Source organism: Megascapheus bottae, chromosome X (genome assembly GCF_031878675.1).
Source record: "Megascapheus bottae isolate mThoBot1 chromosome X, mThoBot2.hap1, whole genome shotgun sequence".
NCBI lineage: Eukaryota > Metazoa > Chordata > Mammalia > Rodentia > Geomyidae > Megascapheus > Megascapheus bottae.
In genome coordinates this window covers 66,438,987-66,458,284 of record NC_143547.1, presented here as the reverse complement: position 1 = coordinate 66,458,284, position 19,298 = coordinate 66,438,987, and the positions used below count along the sequence as shown (strand labels likewise).

General features: G+C 44.1%; 1 protein-coding gene across 1 annotated transcript in view; it reads left to right on the top strand.

The window, feature by feature from the left end:
- Positions 1-16,838: 16,838 nt before the first annotated feature.
- Positions 16,839-19,298, top strand: part of Pcdh19 (protocadherin 19) — a 107,176-nt gene continuing 104,716 nt past the window's right edge. The window contains exon 1 of the mRNA XM_090326326.1: positions 16,839-18,985. Within this exon, the coding sequence (XP_090182452.1) occupies positions 16,839-18,985 (2,147 nt within the window). The remainder of the gene's footprint in view (positions 18,986-19,298) is intronic.

Genomic DNA, 19,298 nt, shown 5'->3' with positions numbered 1-19,298 from the left:
CTCAGTTCCCTCTTCATGCTTAAATGGAGAAATCAATCTAGTTAATAAAAGAAAGGATCATTTTACATCCCAAAGTCATTAAATTTCAAAGATTCTTGGAAGGTGTGGTTTGGCATCTAGACTTTTTTCTCTTTGGAGAGATTCAGTGACAATTTTTACTTTGCTGCTTCATTTTAATATGAACAATTTTGTGTTTCCTTTGAACAAAGCTATTACTGGAGTGTAGATGGCTTGGGCTGAAAGACGATGGATTTTCTCAGCCTTGTTTTGTGGCAGAATAATCCATCATTAAGAACAAAGAGGGTCCCAATGAAACTACGCAAGGATTAGCCCAAAAGGGCATTTCTTGATTTGTTCTCTATGTTGCTTTTCTTTTCATTTTAGTGGAAGTAAAAGTATTGTTGATGGAAGATATTCTTCTTCCTACATGAACATGGGGAGCACCAATAATAACTTCCCTCCATAGCTGAAGGATATAAGGCCTCCAAAAGAAGGAAGCTATAACCAAGAGCATCCTCATTTATTCAAATTAGCTTTAAACCTTGTTTTTGATTAGTCTTAAATCAGATAAACGTATTGATGTACTTCCGTCTATGTATGATTCTGGGAAATTGAACAAGATTCACTATACTGTGTATTCAGTAGTTAAATGAGTTTTGAATACACAAGCATTTACTTGAAGTGGCCAGAGACTTACTCTGGCCTTAGGTTTCTAAAGGAGACTAAAGGGAGAGGGGTGGATGAATTTCTGTTCTGGTAAAGCCCTTCAAGGTCTATGTTTTACTATTATGGTTCATTAGGGTTATTTCAATTTAAAGGACAGCACATTTTATTTTTCAAAAGTGATTACCTCTGAACCATCTATTATTTATATTAAATAATGCAATTATATATATATATATATATGTTGGACTGGTTTTTTGAAACCTAACCTATAGTTTTGTAGCATGTAGTATTTTTACTTTCTTTTAAATCTCTATCCTACAACAAGAAGCCAACCACAAATACACAGTGAATTTGACTTGTGTTTTGGAAGGGGTAATAAACTGCTCCATTTTTCAAACTAGTTCCAGAACCAGGTGCACAATTTAACAAATACATGGTGCTTCTTAAAAGCATAGTTCATAATTGTGTAATAGACATGGCCAAAGAATAGATAGATGGTCACATTTATGAACAGGGGAACTGTAGCATGGGTAAATTAAATGACATTCCTTGGTGTAGGAAGTGAGCAATAGTGTCTGATGCAAAATTTATGTCCATCCACAAGACCTTTGCACATGTAATCAAGTTAAGTTAAAGTCATATATGAGAACAAAGCAAATCTTAAATCTAATGATTCGTGTCTTTGCAAGGAGGATGGTGTTGGAGATGCAAAGAGATCATGTGATGGGACAAAGTCCATGTAATATCAGAACAAAATTTTGTATAATGCAGCTACAACCTAAGGAACACCAAGAACTACTGGCAACTCCAGAAGAGAGGAGGAACATATGTAAAGATCCTTCTCTAGAATCATTAGAAGGACAGGGCCCTTCAGACAACTTCATGAGAGACTTCTGCTTGAATTGTGAAGGAATAATCTTTTGTTGTTGTTTTAAGCCACCCAGTCTGTGAAATCAGGGTTTCACGCACAGTGAGTTCATGGATTCAGATTGGCACTTCTGAACTCTAATGCAGCGATTATTTTTCCGAGATATCTTAATGCTTCCCTGTGAGTGGCCTTTCTTCCTGTACTTTCACTCGTCATTATTTTTGTAACATATGATATTTTATGTATTAGTATTAGGGCATTAGAGTTATGAGGAAGTAGATGGTAGATTAGAATATTAAGGGGACAAGGGAAAATCCCATAGATGCTGTCGAGAAGCAAAACTTGCTGTATTGGGTAATATATGACATATGGAGAACACATTCTTTCACTGAGATGATCTTTTTTTTTCTGAGATGATCTTAAAACTGAGCTGTAGTGAGCACTAGCTATCTCTGAGGGCATCCTAGGATGATGATGATAAACATTAAGTACCCATATTGCAAGGTATATAACTTATCAAAATACATAAAAGACTTGGTCCCAACTATCATATGTCTACCATAGTATTGGCACAGTGTGGCAATTGACATTTTACGGCCAGCTACTGCTGGGAATTGATCTATGTGAAAAATAGATCATAATCCTATGCATTTCTGAATTTCTTTGGTGAATTCTTCTACTATACTAGTCCCCATACTAATCTTTTGCTTGGAGATTAAAAATGATACAGGCGAGGCTGGGAGTTTGGCCTAGTGGTAGAGTGCTTGCCTAGCATGCACAAAGACCCAGGTTCAATTCCTCGGTACCACATGCATAGAAAAAAAGCTGGAAGTGGTGCTGAGGCTCAAGTGGTAGAGTGCTAGCCTTGAGAAAGTCCAAGGACAGTGCTCAGGCCCTGAGCTCAGGCCCTGATCTCAAGTCCAGGACTGGCAAAAAATGATACAGGCTCAGGTATTTTATTATAGTAGTACAAATGGACTAGGATAAAGACCTACTCATTCTGCACTATGTTTATATAAAAAGGAAATCCTCATAGTTTTCTTGAGCACAAATGGTATAGCAGAATGAGCAACTAAATTCATTTTAGCCTTTTGCCAACACTCATAACCAAAGTCTACTTAATAATGAGTTAAGGTAGCCCTAAACTAGATAACAAGGCCTCAGCACAGCATGCTAGAGCAGCCAACCAGTTTCCCCAGGTTTCTACATCTTACGCATCACTGACTGGACTTCTGATATAATTAACAAGAATATTCTCACTCTCTCTTGATGTCTACATGCTATAAGATGAGAAGTTAACAAAAAAGAGCTTGAGTACAATACAAGATTAATCATGTTATAGCACTGGTCACTAGGACCACTAATGTACACCTAGGACACTAATGCAGAATAGTTGTGACAAGTAAGAAAAAGAAAGCCTATTTAAAGATACATTATTAACAACATTGTACATTTCACCCAGTAACCCAGAAACCAAAACCAATTCCACAGTCAACTAATTGTCTTCCAAAATATTAGGGAGCTCTCAAATAAAATGGTTTTTTTTCAGACAAGTGAAACAATTTACCTTTTTATCTGTCAGTGACTGGCTGATATGAATGAAGCAAGGATAATCCCTGATAAAATATCCTTTACCTCAAGTGCATGCGTGGTTGGTGCGCAGCTCTAGGTTCAGAAGTTGAGGCTAACTGCAAGCTTAGCTATAGCTCAGCAGTTACCAATATCTGAAATCACAGGAGCAATGAAAAAAATCACCTGCAAATGTTTCTTTGTGGCATAAATGAGATTCCATCAAGCTTATCCCAAAGGTTGTCCAGAACAACTTCATCAAGGCTCTTTGATTCACTAGCGGGAGGTTGCTGGACAATTTTTAATGGGACCTAGACTAACTCAGTATCCATTTTCATGTCACTAAGAATACCAGAGATGGCTCTAGTCTGTTCTTTCATGACATTTTATTTCAAAAATGTGTATCTGGAAGAGAGTGGGAAACTGAGAAAGGAGAAATATGTGGGTGATAAGACTTGTACTTCTCTTTGGCTTGACTCATTTCATCCCTAGCTCTTTGATGATTTAAAAAATAGTATAAATCCTCCTAGAATGGCTTTGACAAAGTTGTGGAGTAAAGGAAAACTCTCAGAAAAGCTGGAAGTCCATCTTTCCCTTTCCATTATTCAAAGTCCTCAATATTACAGAATTTAATATTATATTATTATAAATTGACCTATTCCCTGAAGATAGCATCATACCAGTGACAATGGTAAAGAAAAATGAATAGAAAGATCACAGGCAAAATTGGCATAAGAAAGTAGTCAAGACAAAAACAAATTATCTATGATATTCATTAAATACAAGTAACAGTGGTTTCTTTCTAACCCTGTATTCCTACATAATATTATATTTTACAAAATATTCACACATTTGCTAATGCTTAAGCAACTCCCAACAACACTGGGACATGAGTTAGAGAAAAGCATTTTTGGGGGCCGGGAGTTTGGCCTAGTGGTAAATTGCTTGCCTAGCATGCGTGAAGACCCAGGTATGATTTCTCAGTACCACATACATAGAATAAAAGCCAGAAGTGGTGCTGTGGTTCAAGTGGTAGAGCTCTAGCCTTGAGAATGCCCAAGGACAGTGCTCAGGCCCTGAGTTCAAGCCCCACGACTGGCAAAAAAAAAGCATTTTTTTTGCAAGTTCTGGTTACTATAGAATCTACTTAGGACAAAAGGCTTCCAAAGTCCAATAAATGGAACATTTTATTTCAAGAAAGATTTTTCTATAAAAAATGCCAGTGCAACACACTGTAGTTTTCTAAGTCAGTTGTTTTCTTTTTATGATTAACTTTGTCATCTCCAGGTATTTCTAGCATGGTTTACTGATGTGTACTTTTCTAGACCTGGACCCAGAGCTCAAGTCAATCATCCAAGCTATAACTGAGGCAGGTTGAGGATTTAGAGTGTAAAAATTATGAAGGAAAACACATATTAAGTAAATTAAGTATGTTGTGCAAGCCATAAAGACTCCCTCTAGCACAAAGTGTGTTAGAATGGAATCTGGGGGTTCTAGTGATCTCTAAGCTAAATAACATGCTTACTATACTCTTTCTGTCCTCTTGTCACAGGTGGCCTGATCTGACGGCTAAGATTTCACCTGTATAAAAGTCTACCTGTTTCTATGACATGGAATATTGTGCTGATACATCATATATCTTGCTTCCATAAAACATTTTGGGATTGAATTACTTGGACCCAATACTTTAAACATTCAGCTCCCATGACTGATTCTACCTCTAGTACCTTATAATGCCCGGGTTTCAGTGCTGCTACTCAATCTCACCAGCCTTTGTTCTCAAGATCACATGAATTGTGCTGTTTTGGTATATGGTATACTGGAATTTGATTTGTGAATGATTCTGTGAGTTAGCCTAGAATGTAGGCAAAGTAGATCAAATTAGAGACAGCCAAACATAACTTTCTCCAACCTTATAATTTTGAAGAAAACCACAAATCATAAACATGATACTTATTCTTCAACACCAAAGCTGTTTTTGCCAGTCCTGGGCTTGAGCTCAAGGCCTGAGCACTGTCCTTGGACTTTCTCAAGGCTGGAGCTCTATCTCTTGAGCCTCAGCACCACTTCTGGCTTTTTTCTATATATGTGGTACCGAGAAATCAAACCCGGGTCTTCGTGCATGCTAGGCAAGCACTCTACCACTAGGCCAAACTCCAGGCCTACAAAAGCTTTTGATACTCCACTGGCCTTAAGTTAAAGGTTCTAATTCTGCATTCTAATGACCAAAGCTCTGCAAAATATCTGATATCTACCTTTACAGCCACAGCTCCCATTATGCTGCTATATAAACTAGTACACTCAGCATGTAAAATATGAAGTGCATTATAGCTAGTAGCGCATTTTACATGTATCATCTCATACAGTCTCACAATCTTATGAAATAGTTGCCATATTAATCTCAGAGTTATTCAACTAGGGAAATAGTAGGGAATCAGAACATAAATCACATTCTTCATTGTTTCCCCATCCAACAATTTATTGCAGCTATGTGACTTTATAATTCCTCTTCTCCTCATTGTAAAGACTTTCACATAGCTTCTAGGTCAGTAGTTACCACCCTGTAACCTGGGTTATTTTAGTGTTGAACATTGCTTCTCTGATAAATATATTCTTGTAATTGCAGCATCTCCTATCCCAACTTTTTTTTGGAAACAAGATCTTCATATGGAGGCTGGACTTGAATTCACAACTCTTTTGCCTCAGCCTACTGAGTGGTATGATTACAGGTGTTTACCTCCCAAGCCTGGCTAATTATCCTTTTGTCATATTTATAACTAGATTCTAAACACTTAGAAGGTATTGTCCATGTCTTTCATTACATATTCTCAGTCTTCAAGAGTAAGTATTTAATTAAAAATTTCTGATGATTAGGCTTGCGGAAAATGGAGATTAAAAATTGATTTTTAAGCTCAACACCAGTAGCTCATACGTGTAATGCTAGTTACTCAAGAGGCTAAGATCTGATGATTGATTGCACCAAGGAAAGAAAGTCCATGAGACCATGTCGCTAATTAACCAGCAAAACACTTGAATTAGAGCTGTGGCTAAAGCGATAGAGTGCTAGCTTTGAATAAAATAATCTAGGGACAGCATCCAGGCCTTGACTCCAAGCCCTAGGACTGGCACAAAAATGAATTTATATCCATAAGTAATTATGGTTGATAGATTTATCGGTCATATATCTCACATAACAATGTATCAATACATGAAAGAATTTTATGAGCAAGTATTAGTTAAGAATAAAAAAATTAAGGAAGAAGAAATAGCTGTCACCATAATCCCCTTTCTTTCAAATAAATCTGCTTCAGATGTTGAGTTGCCTTTTGTGTCTACCATCTTATTTTAGATCAATAATCAATGGGCACTTAAACAAAAACAGGAATTAGTGGCAGAAGCTGAACCTAATTATTTAATATTTATAGAGTAATTTGCATTCTTAAAGCTGCCTTATGACAAGTGTAATGTCCACTAGAGATCAAACAAGACTAAACAGGAAACCTGGGAGGATCTTCAAAGGCTTCCTGATGACCAGACTGCCTCTGGTAGGAAATATTTGGTTAAACTCTGTGGTGGAATTCCTTTTGGATCAGATTTCATTGATCTCCATTTTCCAAAGGTATGTATGAACCCTGCTGTTTTGGATGTGTGACAGCTATTTATTTCTTAGGGGAAAGAGAACTAAATTAAATATCTTTATTTTACTCTCCTTTGCTAGGAAAATCTAATGCTGTATTAGAATGTTAATGGTCCGCTAAGTAATATCCAGAGCCTTCAGTTTTACAAGAAGAAGGGCTTGTGCATAATATTCCTGTAATATACAAGAAAATATGTGAAATTCGATGTTTTGAATTCTTTTTTGACATCTCCTAAGGTTAAATCTGGCAGGTTCACAGACTATGACATCAAGTATGTTGCGCCATTAAAAATAAAAAATTCCTACAAATAGATAGGCACAGAGAATTATGTATATATACAAAATGGTATCCTCGCTACATCAACAAGTATAGGGGAAGATGTTTTCATATACATTGAATAGAAGAAAAATCCTCTCTTTTTATTCAGATTTCCCTGATCTCTGCTACAGAGCATGCAATTCGATTACCTTGCTAGTATTCACTTATATTGCATGACTAACGAAATTATTAATAGCTATAAAATTATTCAAGTCCTTAAAGAGGCAGCTACTACCTTCCCCTCTATGTTTTCCCACAGCAGCAAGTTCTAAGATGATTAGAAGTTGCACGGTAATTTTAATTTTAAGTGTCTTTTTCATTAATTTAATGAAGCCCACTCTTGCTCCCCTGCAGTGGCACCAGGAGTCTGAAGGGTTTGCCTGTCTCTCCCATCACCTCCTCCACTGAGGGAAAACAATCAGGTCTAGGCTAGTCTCACTTCTCAACTTCAGGCTGAGTCTGTCTTTTCCACTTTACTGTTTCTTCCTGAATGACCCTGCTCTTGACCCTGGGCATGCAATCTGAGAGCTGGATGGGGGTGGAGTGTGGGGAGGATGTGCTGGAGCTCAGCAGATGGATCCCAAGAGCACAATGGCTTACCAGCCCTTCTGTGATTGTTGCCAAAACGCCTTCCTGTTTTCAAAAATGTCTCGCCCCCTGCTCCTTTGTTTTGCTCTGCTAGAAGACTGCAGTTCTGATTTTGCTAGGAACCAAAACTGCTGTTTCAAGGAAATGCAGCTGCTTGCTTTGGTTTGGTGGGTGGCTCGGAAAAGGGAATTTTTCTATGCTTTCTCCCCATCCTCCTTCCTACCCTCCCAAACCCTCCCCATGTAAACTCCACTGGCTCGCTCATCATCTCAAGAAGCATTGATTTTAGAAGCTGACTATTTTCTTTTGATTGTTTGGCTGAGGTTGCTACGAAGTCATTGATGGATCTCATTTTGAGCGATCATCCTGTCCACTCTTTTCGGTCAGCCTTCCAGAACTGATTACTGTTCCCCAAAATGAAACTGCACAGCCAGACAGCAAGGCTTTCTGAAGTTTCACTGTTTCCCAGGGCAGAGAACATGCAGAGCTGCACGGGCCTCAAGCTGAGCCTACTCCCCTCTAAGACTGTTAGGCACAAGACTTAATTTGATCACTGCTGCTATCTCTGAGTAGATATTGCCCGGTACTGATGTCTCTGCATTTTGCTGAAAGCAAAGAGCCAAAGTAAGTCATGCTGGTTTCTCCTGTGATACAGGACACTCCCTTGCCCCTCCCTATTTGCAGCTTTTGAAAGAAAGATCAGTGGCCATTTGGGACCCAGCTGTAAGCAACAGACACAAATTAATATGCCCCCCCCAAGTCCAGTGCACCAATATGCATGCACTCTTGGACTCCAAATTAGGATGCTTTGGCAAGCCATTGGCTTGTTTTTTTTTCTTATTCAAAAAAGGTGCATAACTTCCTCGCTGCTGAAATGATTTTTCTGTCACTTCTGCTCTATCTGTCCCCTTTGTGTTGCTCTTTCTGCTTCCTTCTGGAATCATTCTCTTTTAGTTTACTCGCCACTGCCCCAGGGCTTGTCAACTTGAACAGATACTATGCATTGTGCTGTTAGAGCTATACGTGACATGCCTTTGGTACTTACATTGCTAGTCCAGGTAGTGTAACCGCAGCTGTCAAACTGGCAGTTCTTCATGAATATTAGTTTTCTTTCTTTCCTTCTTAAATTGACATTAGTCAACTAGTAAGTTTCCTAGTTCTGTGAAAAATCAGTTGGTGGAGCAGTTGGAACTCCCAGAGAGCTACACAAAGCCTTTCCTGTGTTCTGGGAGAAATTCTGTAGGAACCAAGAGCAAATAATAGGCCCAGCCTGGCAATTTAGGATTAAAAGTACATGATTATTTGGCTATTATCTTTGACTCCAGATTAATATAATAGCCATTGAGTATATCCTCCTATCCCAGCGCCAGAACCATATATCTCAAGGTTTTAAAAGATCTGGTTTGTTTTCTCTAGCCTTATGGGGTGGGGATCTTAAAAAAAATGAAAACAACCATAAGACCTGGCAACCAGATTGATTTTTAATTTTTCCTTGGGAAGCTGATCTCTTAAGTTCCATCTTCTAGGGAATCTTTCAGTACTTTCAACTGTAAGGAAACTGAGTCATGAGGGTATCAGAATAAAGAAAGGGCAGAAAACAAAATCAAAAGGCCAACAGGCTTTATTTGGGAGTGAAGACTGTGAAGGGTGAAAAATTCTCCTTCAGTATGGCTAGAGGGGGAATGTTGTACCCCTGTTACAACTAGGCTCTTTTTAAATATTAGGCAGAAGGAGTGAAGGGGGGGCAGTTGGAAGCAGGGTGAGATGGAAGCGAGGTAGTTGAGCAATGTTATTTTGACTGAGGAGTTTCAAGGTCTCAGTAGCATGCTGTGATCATCAGCATCAGATGTGACCTTGATCTCCAGCTGTCTTCCAAGACCACTGGTACATTTCTTCAGGGATGAGGGGAGGAGAGATGGCTCAGCAGGGGTCTGCAGCAAGTACAGTTCTAAGATATGGCTGTCAGGGGGAAAGGTAAGTGTTTTCATTTTAAGTCATTTTCTATCATCAGCCATTCCTTTCAATGGTATTTTGCCTTCTTTCCTGTCTCATTCAAAGCACTCCAAAAACAGCAGAAGAGACTGTGAGATAAGTCTAGGCTGACAAAAAACAAATTCATCAGGAGTTCTAATCTGAGGAAGTTATCCAAGTTATAGGATCCCCAGGATCCATATATTAGGTTGCAACATTACAAGAGGTAAGGAGCAGTAATAAAAGATAAATGAGTAAATGGATGAATGAATGAATAAAGAACTGACCTAATTGAAAAAAAAATGATTTGCTTAAGAGGGGCATCCTTTGTTTATTTTCAACTGCTTGTTCTTTTTAGCATTGTGATTTCTATTTCAACTGGTTTTCAAGGTCTCTGATTTGGGGATTCAAATTTTTCAAGCTGTCAAAAGGCATTTTCTCTGAGGGCCTGTGGAACGTCATTCTTACTCTTCCCCTTGGAATGAGAGAGGCAGCAGTGGTGGGAAAGGTTGAGCATAAACTGATCAGACAGCCTTTGAAGGGAGAGCTATCTGTTTTCAAAAGTGCTGCTGCTGGTGGGAACAATAACAGTTGGCATGAGGTTGCACCTAGGAAACTGGCGTTTGGGATCCACTCAGAGAGGAGAGAATTCACATGAAAAGACCGAGGCAATAATGCTGAGAGCCCAAATGGTGCTGTCAAAACATCACAGGTGATCACTGCAGGGTAGTACAGAAGGTGTTAGAGAACAGTGACATTTATTGAAATGTATCTGCTGACATAGCCTTTGGTAATTAAATGGTCCCCGTGATGTGTGTTTATTTAGGGACCAATATGACTTTGGCAGCAGCAGGAGTTTGCTGGGAGGGGAGAGGAATAGCATTCCTAAAGCAAAGGGCGAAGTCAGTCAGGGAGGTGGGTTGGACAGAACTTGCTCAGGGATGTTGGCCTTGTCAAAATGAGAAGACTTCGAGTGATTAATAGCTTTCTTCTCAGTTTCTTTCCCTCCACTGCTCCCAACCTCTTTTGTATTTCTTGGAAAAGTCAGGCATCAGGGCCACAGTGAACCATTTTAGCACTTTAAGGAACACTTTCTCTACTTTGTTTATCTGCTGCACCTCCTGCTGTCACACTTTTCTTCTGCCTTAGGGTGGAAATGGGGGGAGGGAGAGGGGTTGGGCTTGGCTGGAAGAGAGGAGAAAAAGTGCAGGGGACCTCAAAGACTTTTTTTGGCTCCCTTCTCTAGTATTCCTAATGTTTCAGAATGGTGAGAAACTGCATCTAGCACAGTGGAAAGTGCACCCCACCCATGCCTAGGGGGGGGTCCTCATTCAGGCTTTCTGCTCTTTGAGCCCTAGTAGGCATTGCGTGGGTCAGTGAGGGGAAGGGAAGGGAACTCACTAGAAACAGGGAAAGCATTTGGGATGGAAGAGGTTAGCATTCCAAGAAATTACCAACATTATACGCCTCATCTTAGTTCCGTTTCAAGACACATTTATAGCATGTAGAATTACATTATTATTAAATTAATAACTGAATTTTAATCTTCACAAGGGCAAGGCACACCTTTAGAAAACTTCGAGGTCCCTAAAACAATGCTGGGCACACAGCCAGAACTTGTTGATTTCACAAGGGAAGTGGTTAAGTCTTATGTAATGAGATCATCTTAGCAGAACTTTGAACTTTACTTCTACCTCCCAAAGATATTGTTAAGATTAAATAAGATGACTTTAATAATGACACATTCCAGTTTCATCTGTGTACTCCATTTTTCTTCTGTAGGCATTGTAACTTAAAGGAGGAAATCAGATACTTAGTCAGGGGAAGTATGATTAACTGGTTAGTTTTAAAATCAAGCTTTTCTTTTTAAGAGAATGTTGCCAGGCACCTAGACTAATTATTTGGTTGAAATGGGATACTCATGAGACACAATATTCATGGTAGAGGGAGAATCCATTTTTCTGCAGCGAGGGTAGAGATAGGTAGAAGAGCAAAGTGGAAGAGGAGGAAGTAAAGGAGGAAGAAGATGTGAGAGGGAAAATAGTGATTTGTAGGTAATTTGTTTTGAAGATCAAAACTGTTGAAAATACATCTCAGAATACTCCCTTAGATTTATGAGAACAGTCTTTCATAAACAGTATCTGAGTTTCTACCATCAATTTTATTTTTTTTTCTGAACAAAATATATACCATTCTTGTACTGGCAAGAACCTTGATTTAAATATATAAGTATTTCCCCATTTTGTTTTTTTTCTATTTTTTAGCACTATTGAAGTTACATAGATAAAATTCTAGAGGCAAAAAAAATGTCAACTTTGATCCTGACCACTGTAGTGCAAGAACTGCCTTGGCCTAGAAAGCCACAAAGGGCAGTATAACACCACAGTTGGTACCTAGAGTCATGTTTTTCTACTGTAGGTTTTTAAAAAAATACTAAGGTTGGTCACTAGATGTCCCTCTTGTGTCTCTAAAGAGGCTGGAAAGGCGGGGCTCCCTTCAGGATTGAAATAAAGGAAGCTAAAATGAAAAGAACTTTCTTTTTGTTTTTATCTACATGCAGAATGCTTTTATTCGGTTAGCTAATAAATTTGTAATCACAAAAGTGGTTTGGGCCTCTTTTTTAGTCAACAGCATTGTTGGAGTGTAATAATCAAGTATGCTTATTAGAAAAAAGATTTTGAGAGGAAGGGTGTTAGGATTATCTAAGGGGGGGGATGGAAGGGCTATACTGAGTGGGGGTGTAACTGTCACTTTGAGCTTGGAGGTGGGAGAGGTAATGTGAAAAAGGAAAGGAGAAGGATTTCTGCCTTCCTCAGTATTTGGGCTTCTGTAAAAGCTTTTTGGAGGCTGGAAGTATTTGGGTTCTTTGCTTGGAAAAGAGGGGTGCTTGGAGTGTGAGCAGTGAACAGGAAGATGGGAAAACGATGCCATTGCCTTAGTGGAGAAATGTTTGTCTCTGCAAATGCAGAATATGTCTTTACAATGTGATTGCAATTACAAAGGTAATGGTATTCTACATGAATTGAATTCTCTTATTTATCTGTAAAAGACAGTAGAATACAGACATTCTATTAGCACTCCCTAAGGTAAGAGGTCTGCTGTCTTTTTACCTTGTTGTGTGCATCTTTTCAGATGCCACGGCAATGTTAATCATTTTACCTGAGTAATTCTTCCATTTCTTGTTACCTGGGGGATTGTTAATGGCTGAGACTACTTCTCAGACTCTTTGCTCCCGCTCAATCAAGCCGTGGAGGCGCCAGTTTACTTTTATTGATCAGCGGGTTCCTGACAGCCTTCGCCACAAGGAAGCAGCATCATCCTTTTTTAACTTAAAGGGGAACAGATCGCCTCAAAGTTTACAGCTAAAAGCTTCTAAGCATAGCATACAAACATTTTAGCATGCTGCTAATTGTTCTGCTTAAATAGTCCAAGCAATATTTTAGAAAGCTGCCAAATGCCGAACTCACATACCGTGATCAGATAGCAAACCTATTTCAAATGCCTTTTTAGGCCTTTTTAATTAGATCAAGATGCATTTCATTCCCATTCGCTGACATCAAAGGTAAATACTGTGATAAATCAAATGCAACCCTTCGTTTTGCGGATCCTGCGAGGTGCGCCCGCGCTGCCTGCCATGTTGTCATTCTCCTCCACTTACTTGCCCATTTCTTCAGTGCTGTCTGCAGAAAACCGAGTGGGACACGGGACTTCCTTGAGCCACCGTCTCAGTCATCCACCCGCAGCTCTAAATGATAAAAATGAAATAATTCTCACTGCACACGCCTGACATTTCTCCCTGATATTCTGGGCGGAATTGCATCCTAATGTGAAAGAGTGAAACGACCCCCACGCAGAAAGCAAATCAGGCTCCCAGCGCTCTTTCCTTAGCCTCTGCTGCACGTTTAGAGGGGTTGCAACCCCACTTTCGAAATAATTCCTTTTCGTAGGAGAAAGCTGTCTTTCTCCCCTCCTACTACCAAGGTAAAACTGCTAAACTACATCCTTTCGGAAGGAGAATTTTGATTTTACAGCAAATAGGTTGCTCTTTGCAAGAAGATTGCAGTTTTGAGAAAATCCAGGATATGTCCAATTTTTTCTCCTTTTCGTATTTAATATTTTTTAAAGGGCAAAAGTGAGTTTCATTTTAAGCTCCCAGGCTGCGGCCAGTGTCGGTGGACTGATAATGACTTTGCTTACTCAAGACTTTCAAAATAGTGGGGACGTCTTAACTCAGAAGAGATGTTGACACTTTCCTCCAAGAATTGTGAATTCAAAAACTGCGTCCCCCCCCCAATCTATTATTTAAAAAGGGGGAAACTTGTTCAGCTGAGGCGATTTGGTTATTTCAACCTTCCACCTTTACTCATAGTGTTAGATTGATGCGAAGGGAAGGGGAGTGCTTCTGGGTCTTCAGGGAGCTTTCGTTCTTGGCCACGCCAGTCTCCTTCCCAGGACTAGCACACTCCGCTCAGGCAACTGCAGTGGGGGCAGAGCTGACAATACCTGGGGACTCAGGCCCCTTGGGAAGGCAGGAGCACCCAGCACACGAACGCTAGCTTGCAGCTATGTGGGACCTAGGCAGCGGGGACAGCACTCCCACCCCACAGCTTCTGCCCGGATCTGAGCTTTTCTGGCTCTGTAATGTGCGGCGCGGCACAGTGGCGTCTTATCCACTAGCTTTTCTCAAATGCACAGTTTATTTATAGGGAGTCCAATTCTCCAGCATGGTTGGGTGAAGGGCAACAAAATGTGTTCAGACCCCTTAGAGCCTAAGTCCGTGTGCCATATATCCCGATTGAGTAACAATGTGCAAGGGGCCTTGTGGGGGGTGGGGTGGGGAAGTGTGGCTTCTGCCCAGAGACAGGGGATGGGAAGGTAATGGTCTGGGTGGGTGGTGGCCATAGCTCTAGGCTAAATTGAATATTCTCCGTCTACATCCCTTTGAATGAGTATCCCAGGCACATTTTAACCTTCCTTTCCTTTATTTCCACCACCCAATAATCCGCACAAAACAGAGAAATTGAGAAATCCGGATCGATGAGACAGAGAAAGAGAATATTACATTCAAGATATGAAGATATGTGAAAGAGATAAGCATGGCAAGAGAATCTAATCCTTCTCATTTTCTTTTATGCAATCTCGACAAACCAGAGGCCAGAGGAGAATCTTTCCCAAGAAGACTCAGTTGTAATGTCAGCAGACTCCCTCCACCCTTCCCCTTTTCCCTTTTCTATCCAACCAGCCACGCAACCCCCGACTCCCCAAGTGGATTCGCGGGCTGGGGTACTACTAGTCCCGACTGTGTGTAAGTTTCCTCCGGGCCCCGCCCCTCTCCACCCTCCCTCTCCCCTTGGTCCCGCCTCTAGACCGGAGTCCGCGGGGCGGCGCGCTGATTGGCCAGCGCCTGGCGTAGCCGGGCTCGGCTGCTCGAGCTCTCTCCCGTCCTCTCCAGACTCCACCACCAGTAGTTTGCGGCAACGGGAGGAAGCAGCAGCAGTAATAGCAGTGGAGGCTGGTGCAGCAGGGGCGGGGGAGGCGGGCGAGCGGGCACAGACAGCAGCCCAGCTCCCGCACACCATGCTTTAGCTTGCTCGGGGGGCGGGGGGGCACTAGCATCCGTGTCCCTAGCCTGGCGCCGGCCTTTGGTGCGTTGTCCTTCGAGGCATTCGACCTGAGCGGATTCAACTGAGACCTGAAACCTCCCACCTTCCCACCCAGTCTCTTCTTCCTCTCTCGTACTCCACACTCACACATCTCATATAGCACACACTCACTCTTGCTATCTCGCACACATTCACACACAGCCGGGCAGTGAGAGCCAGACAGTCGTTCCGCGCGCGCGAGCGCCCGGGAGAGGGAATCCGAGGCAGGGGAGGCCAGCGGCTCTCTAGAAGAATGGAATCAAGACGCTCCCGAAAGTAAAGTTTGGTGGCGAAAAAACCGTGGAGCGAGGCAGCTGCTGAGGCAGACTCCAGCGATAAGCGACTGAACTAAAAGGGCTTTGCCAGCGGCGGCGGCGGGGGCGGCGGCGGCGGCGGCGGCGGCGGTGGCGGCGGTGGCGGCAGCAGCAGCGGGAGCAGCGGCTTTCTGAGCAACACTCCAGCCCAGACCCCGAGAGGAGAAGTCCCGGTACCCGCAGCGGCAGCCCTGCCTCTTCTGGCCGGTACTGTTATCGGTTGTCGGTTCCTTTCCTCCCTTCCCCATTTCCCCCACCCCTCCACGGGTCAGTGGACAAAGACTAAGACTTTGATTTTCCTGGACCAATTGACATCTGCCCCATTTCCACAAGCTTGACGTGGGGGCTCGGGTTTGTCCTTGGTAACTTTGCTTTTCGAGACGCAAACGCTCTCTAATCCCTCAATTGTTCTGGGGGAGGGGGACTCCGTGCCCACCTCAAATCCAGTACAGACGCCATCCCCCATCCCTCCCCAGCCCTCCGACGCCCACCTCACCGCAAGGGAGCGCGCTGCAGATTTGGGAGCCTGTCTCCCCTCCCCCTTCCTCTGTCGGCCCCTCTGACCGCCGCCACCCAAATCTGCCTGATCCTCAGACGCTCAAGGCACTTGCTAGCAACTGAGGCTCCCGCCTGCAAACCCCTTCTTTCCCCACTAGGCCTGGAAGAACCCAGTGTGGCCCCCCAGGACCCCGGAGGGACCGTACCAGGAGGCTCCTCTCTCCGCAGTGAGCGGGTAGCGCTGGGGGGAGGTCCTTGCGCATGCCAGGTGCACAGACCCAGCGCTCACCAGCCCCAGTGCTTGTGCGCTGCGGCGGGTCGGGCTGAGTCTGGAAGGCTCCGTCTCCACCGCCTTCCGCAGCTTTGCCCCCAAAGGTCTTCGGACTCAGCCGCTGGTGTTCTTGGCGCCATCCGACCCGCAGCCCTGCGCCGCCGGGGTCAGCCGCGCCCCGCTAACTTTGAAAGGGGAAAACTGAGTAGCCGGGCTGGAGGGAGGGGGCTCGGGGCCACGCGGTGCTCCCTCGGGCCCTCGGAGCCCCCGGGCCCCCAGCAAGCCCCCGCCAAGTCCCCTGCGACCTCAGCATTGGAGCCGGTGCGGGTGTCTCCCCCGCGCCGCCGGGCCGCCCTGGGCGGGACTCCTCCCGCGGCCTCCGGGGCCACGGGGCGCACGCAACAGGCGGCCCGAGCCAGCGGGAAGCTGGAGCGCCGGCGGCGTCGGCCTCGGAGGGGTGTGGAGCGGCGAGGCCAGGCAGAGCCCCGCGCAGCTATGGAATCACTCCTGCTGCCGGTGCTGCTGCTGTTGGCTGTACTGTGGACGCAGGCGGCAGCCCTCATTAACCTCAAGTACTCAGTTGAAGAGGAGCAGCGCGCCGGGACCGTGATCGCTAACGTGGCCAAGGATGCGCGAGAGGCAGGCTTCGCGCTAGACCCCCGCCAGGCTTCCGCCTTTCGAGTAGTGTCCAACTCCGCTCCACACCTGGTGGATATCAATCCCAGCTCCGGCCTATTGGTTACGAAGCAGAAGATCGACCGTGATCTACTGTGCCGTCAGAGCCCCAAGTGCATCATCTCCTTGGAGGTCATGTCCAGCTCAATGGAGATCTGTGTGATTAAGGTGGAGATCAAGGACTTGAACGATAATGCACCCAGTTTCCCGGCTGCACAGATAGAGCTAGAGATTTCAGAAGCCGCCAGTCCTGGCACGCGCATTCCACTGGACAGTGCCTATGATCCAGACTCTGGCAGCTTTGGCGTGCAGACTTACGAGCTCACGCCTAACGAGCTGTTTGGTCTAGAGATCAAGACGCGAGGCGATGGTTCGCGCTTTGCTGAACTCGTGGTAGAGAAGAGCCTGGATCGTGAGACACAGTCGCACTATAGCTTTCGAATCACTGCACTAGATGGCGGGGACCCACCACACCTGGGGACAGTTGGCCTCAGCATCAAGGTGACTGATTCCAATGACAATAACCCGGTGTTTGGCGAGTCGACCTACTCGGTGAGTGTGCCCGAGAACTCACCTCCCAACACACCCGTCATTCGCCTCAATGCCTCTGACCCAGATGAGGGCACCAACGGCCAAGTGGTGTACTCCTTCTATGGCTATGTCAACGACCGCACTAGAGAACTCTTCCAAATCGACCCACACAGCGGCTTGGTAACTGTCACAGGTGCCCTAGACTATGAAGAGGGCCACGTGTATGAACTGGACGTTCAAGCCAAGGACCTAGGACCCAATTCTATTCCTGCACACTGCAAGGTCACCGTCAGCGTGCTCGACACCAATGACAACCCACCGGTTATCAACTTGTTGTCTGTCAACAGCGAGCTTGTGGAGGTGAGTGAGAGCGCCCCCCCGGGCTATGTTATCGCCCTGGTTCGGGTGTCTGATCGCGACTCCGGTCTCAATGGACGTGTGCAGTGCCGTTTGCTGGGCAACGTGCCCTTTCGGCTGCAGGAGTATGAGAGCTTCTCCACTATTCTGGTGGATGGAAGGCTGGACCGTGAGCAACACGACCAGTACAATCTTACGATTCAAGCGCGAGACGGTGGTGTCCCCATGCTGCAAAGTGCCAAATCCTTCACTGTGCGAATCACTGACGAGAACGACAACCACCCACACTTCTCTAAACCCTATTATCAGGTCATTGTGCAGGAGAACAACACACCCGGCGCCTATCTGCTCTCGGTGTCAGCCCGAGACCCCGACCTGGGGCTCAATGGTAGTGTCTCTTATCAGATCGTGCCCTCTCAGGTACGGGACATGCCTGTGTTCACTTATGTCTCCATCAACCCCAACTCCGGAGATATCTATGCGCTGCGGTCTTTTAACCATGAACAGACCAAAGCATTCGAATTTAAGGTACTGGCAAAGGATGGTGGCCTGCCCTCATTGCAGAGCAATGCCACTGTACGGGTCATCATCCTGGACGTCAACGACAACACCCCAGTTATCACGGCCCCGCCCCTAATAAACGGCACTGCAGAGGTCTACATTCCCCGAAACTCTGGCATAGGCTACTTGGTGACTGTAGTTAAGGCAGATGACTATGATGAGGGTGAGAATGGCCGGGTCACCTACGACATGACCGAGGGCGACCGCGGCTACTTTGAAATAGACCAGGTCAACGGTGAAGTCAGAACCACCCGTACTTTTAGCGAGAGCTCCAAGGCTTCCTATGAGCTTATTGTGGTGGCACACGACCACGGCAAGACGTCTCTCTCTGCCTCTGCTCTCGTCCTAATCTACCTGTCCCCGGCTCTTGATGCCCAAGAGTCAATGGGCTCCGTGAACCTGTCCCTGATTTTCATTATTGCTCTGGGCTCCATTGCGGGCATCCTTTTTGTCACTATGATCTTTGTTGCAATCAAGTGCAAGCGGGACAACAAAGAGATACGGACCTACAACTGCAGGTAGAGCTAACTTTTGTCTTTCCTTCCATGTCTTGGATGAGTTAGGTGTGTGTGTTTATGTTTGTGTAAAATCCCCAATGCTTTTGTTTTTTACTTAAATGCATGCAGCATATACACATTGCTTCTCTGTGGAGGGTGAAAAGTTTGTGACAGTCCAAGTTGATCAATTCTTTTGATTTGACAATTTGCTGGAAAACAATCATTTACTGTTTGAATGAATTCTGTCACATAATGATGATGAGCAGAAAAGCAATTATCATTTTAAAATTTACACAGCTATCTCCACTGAAGTTAGAGCAGAAAAATGAGGGAG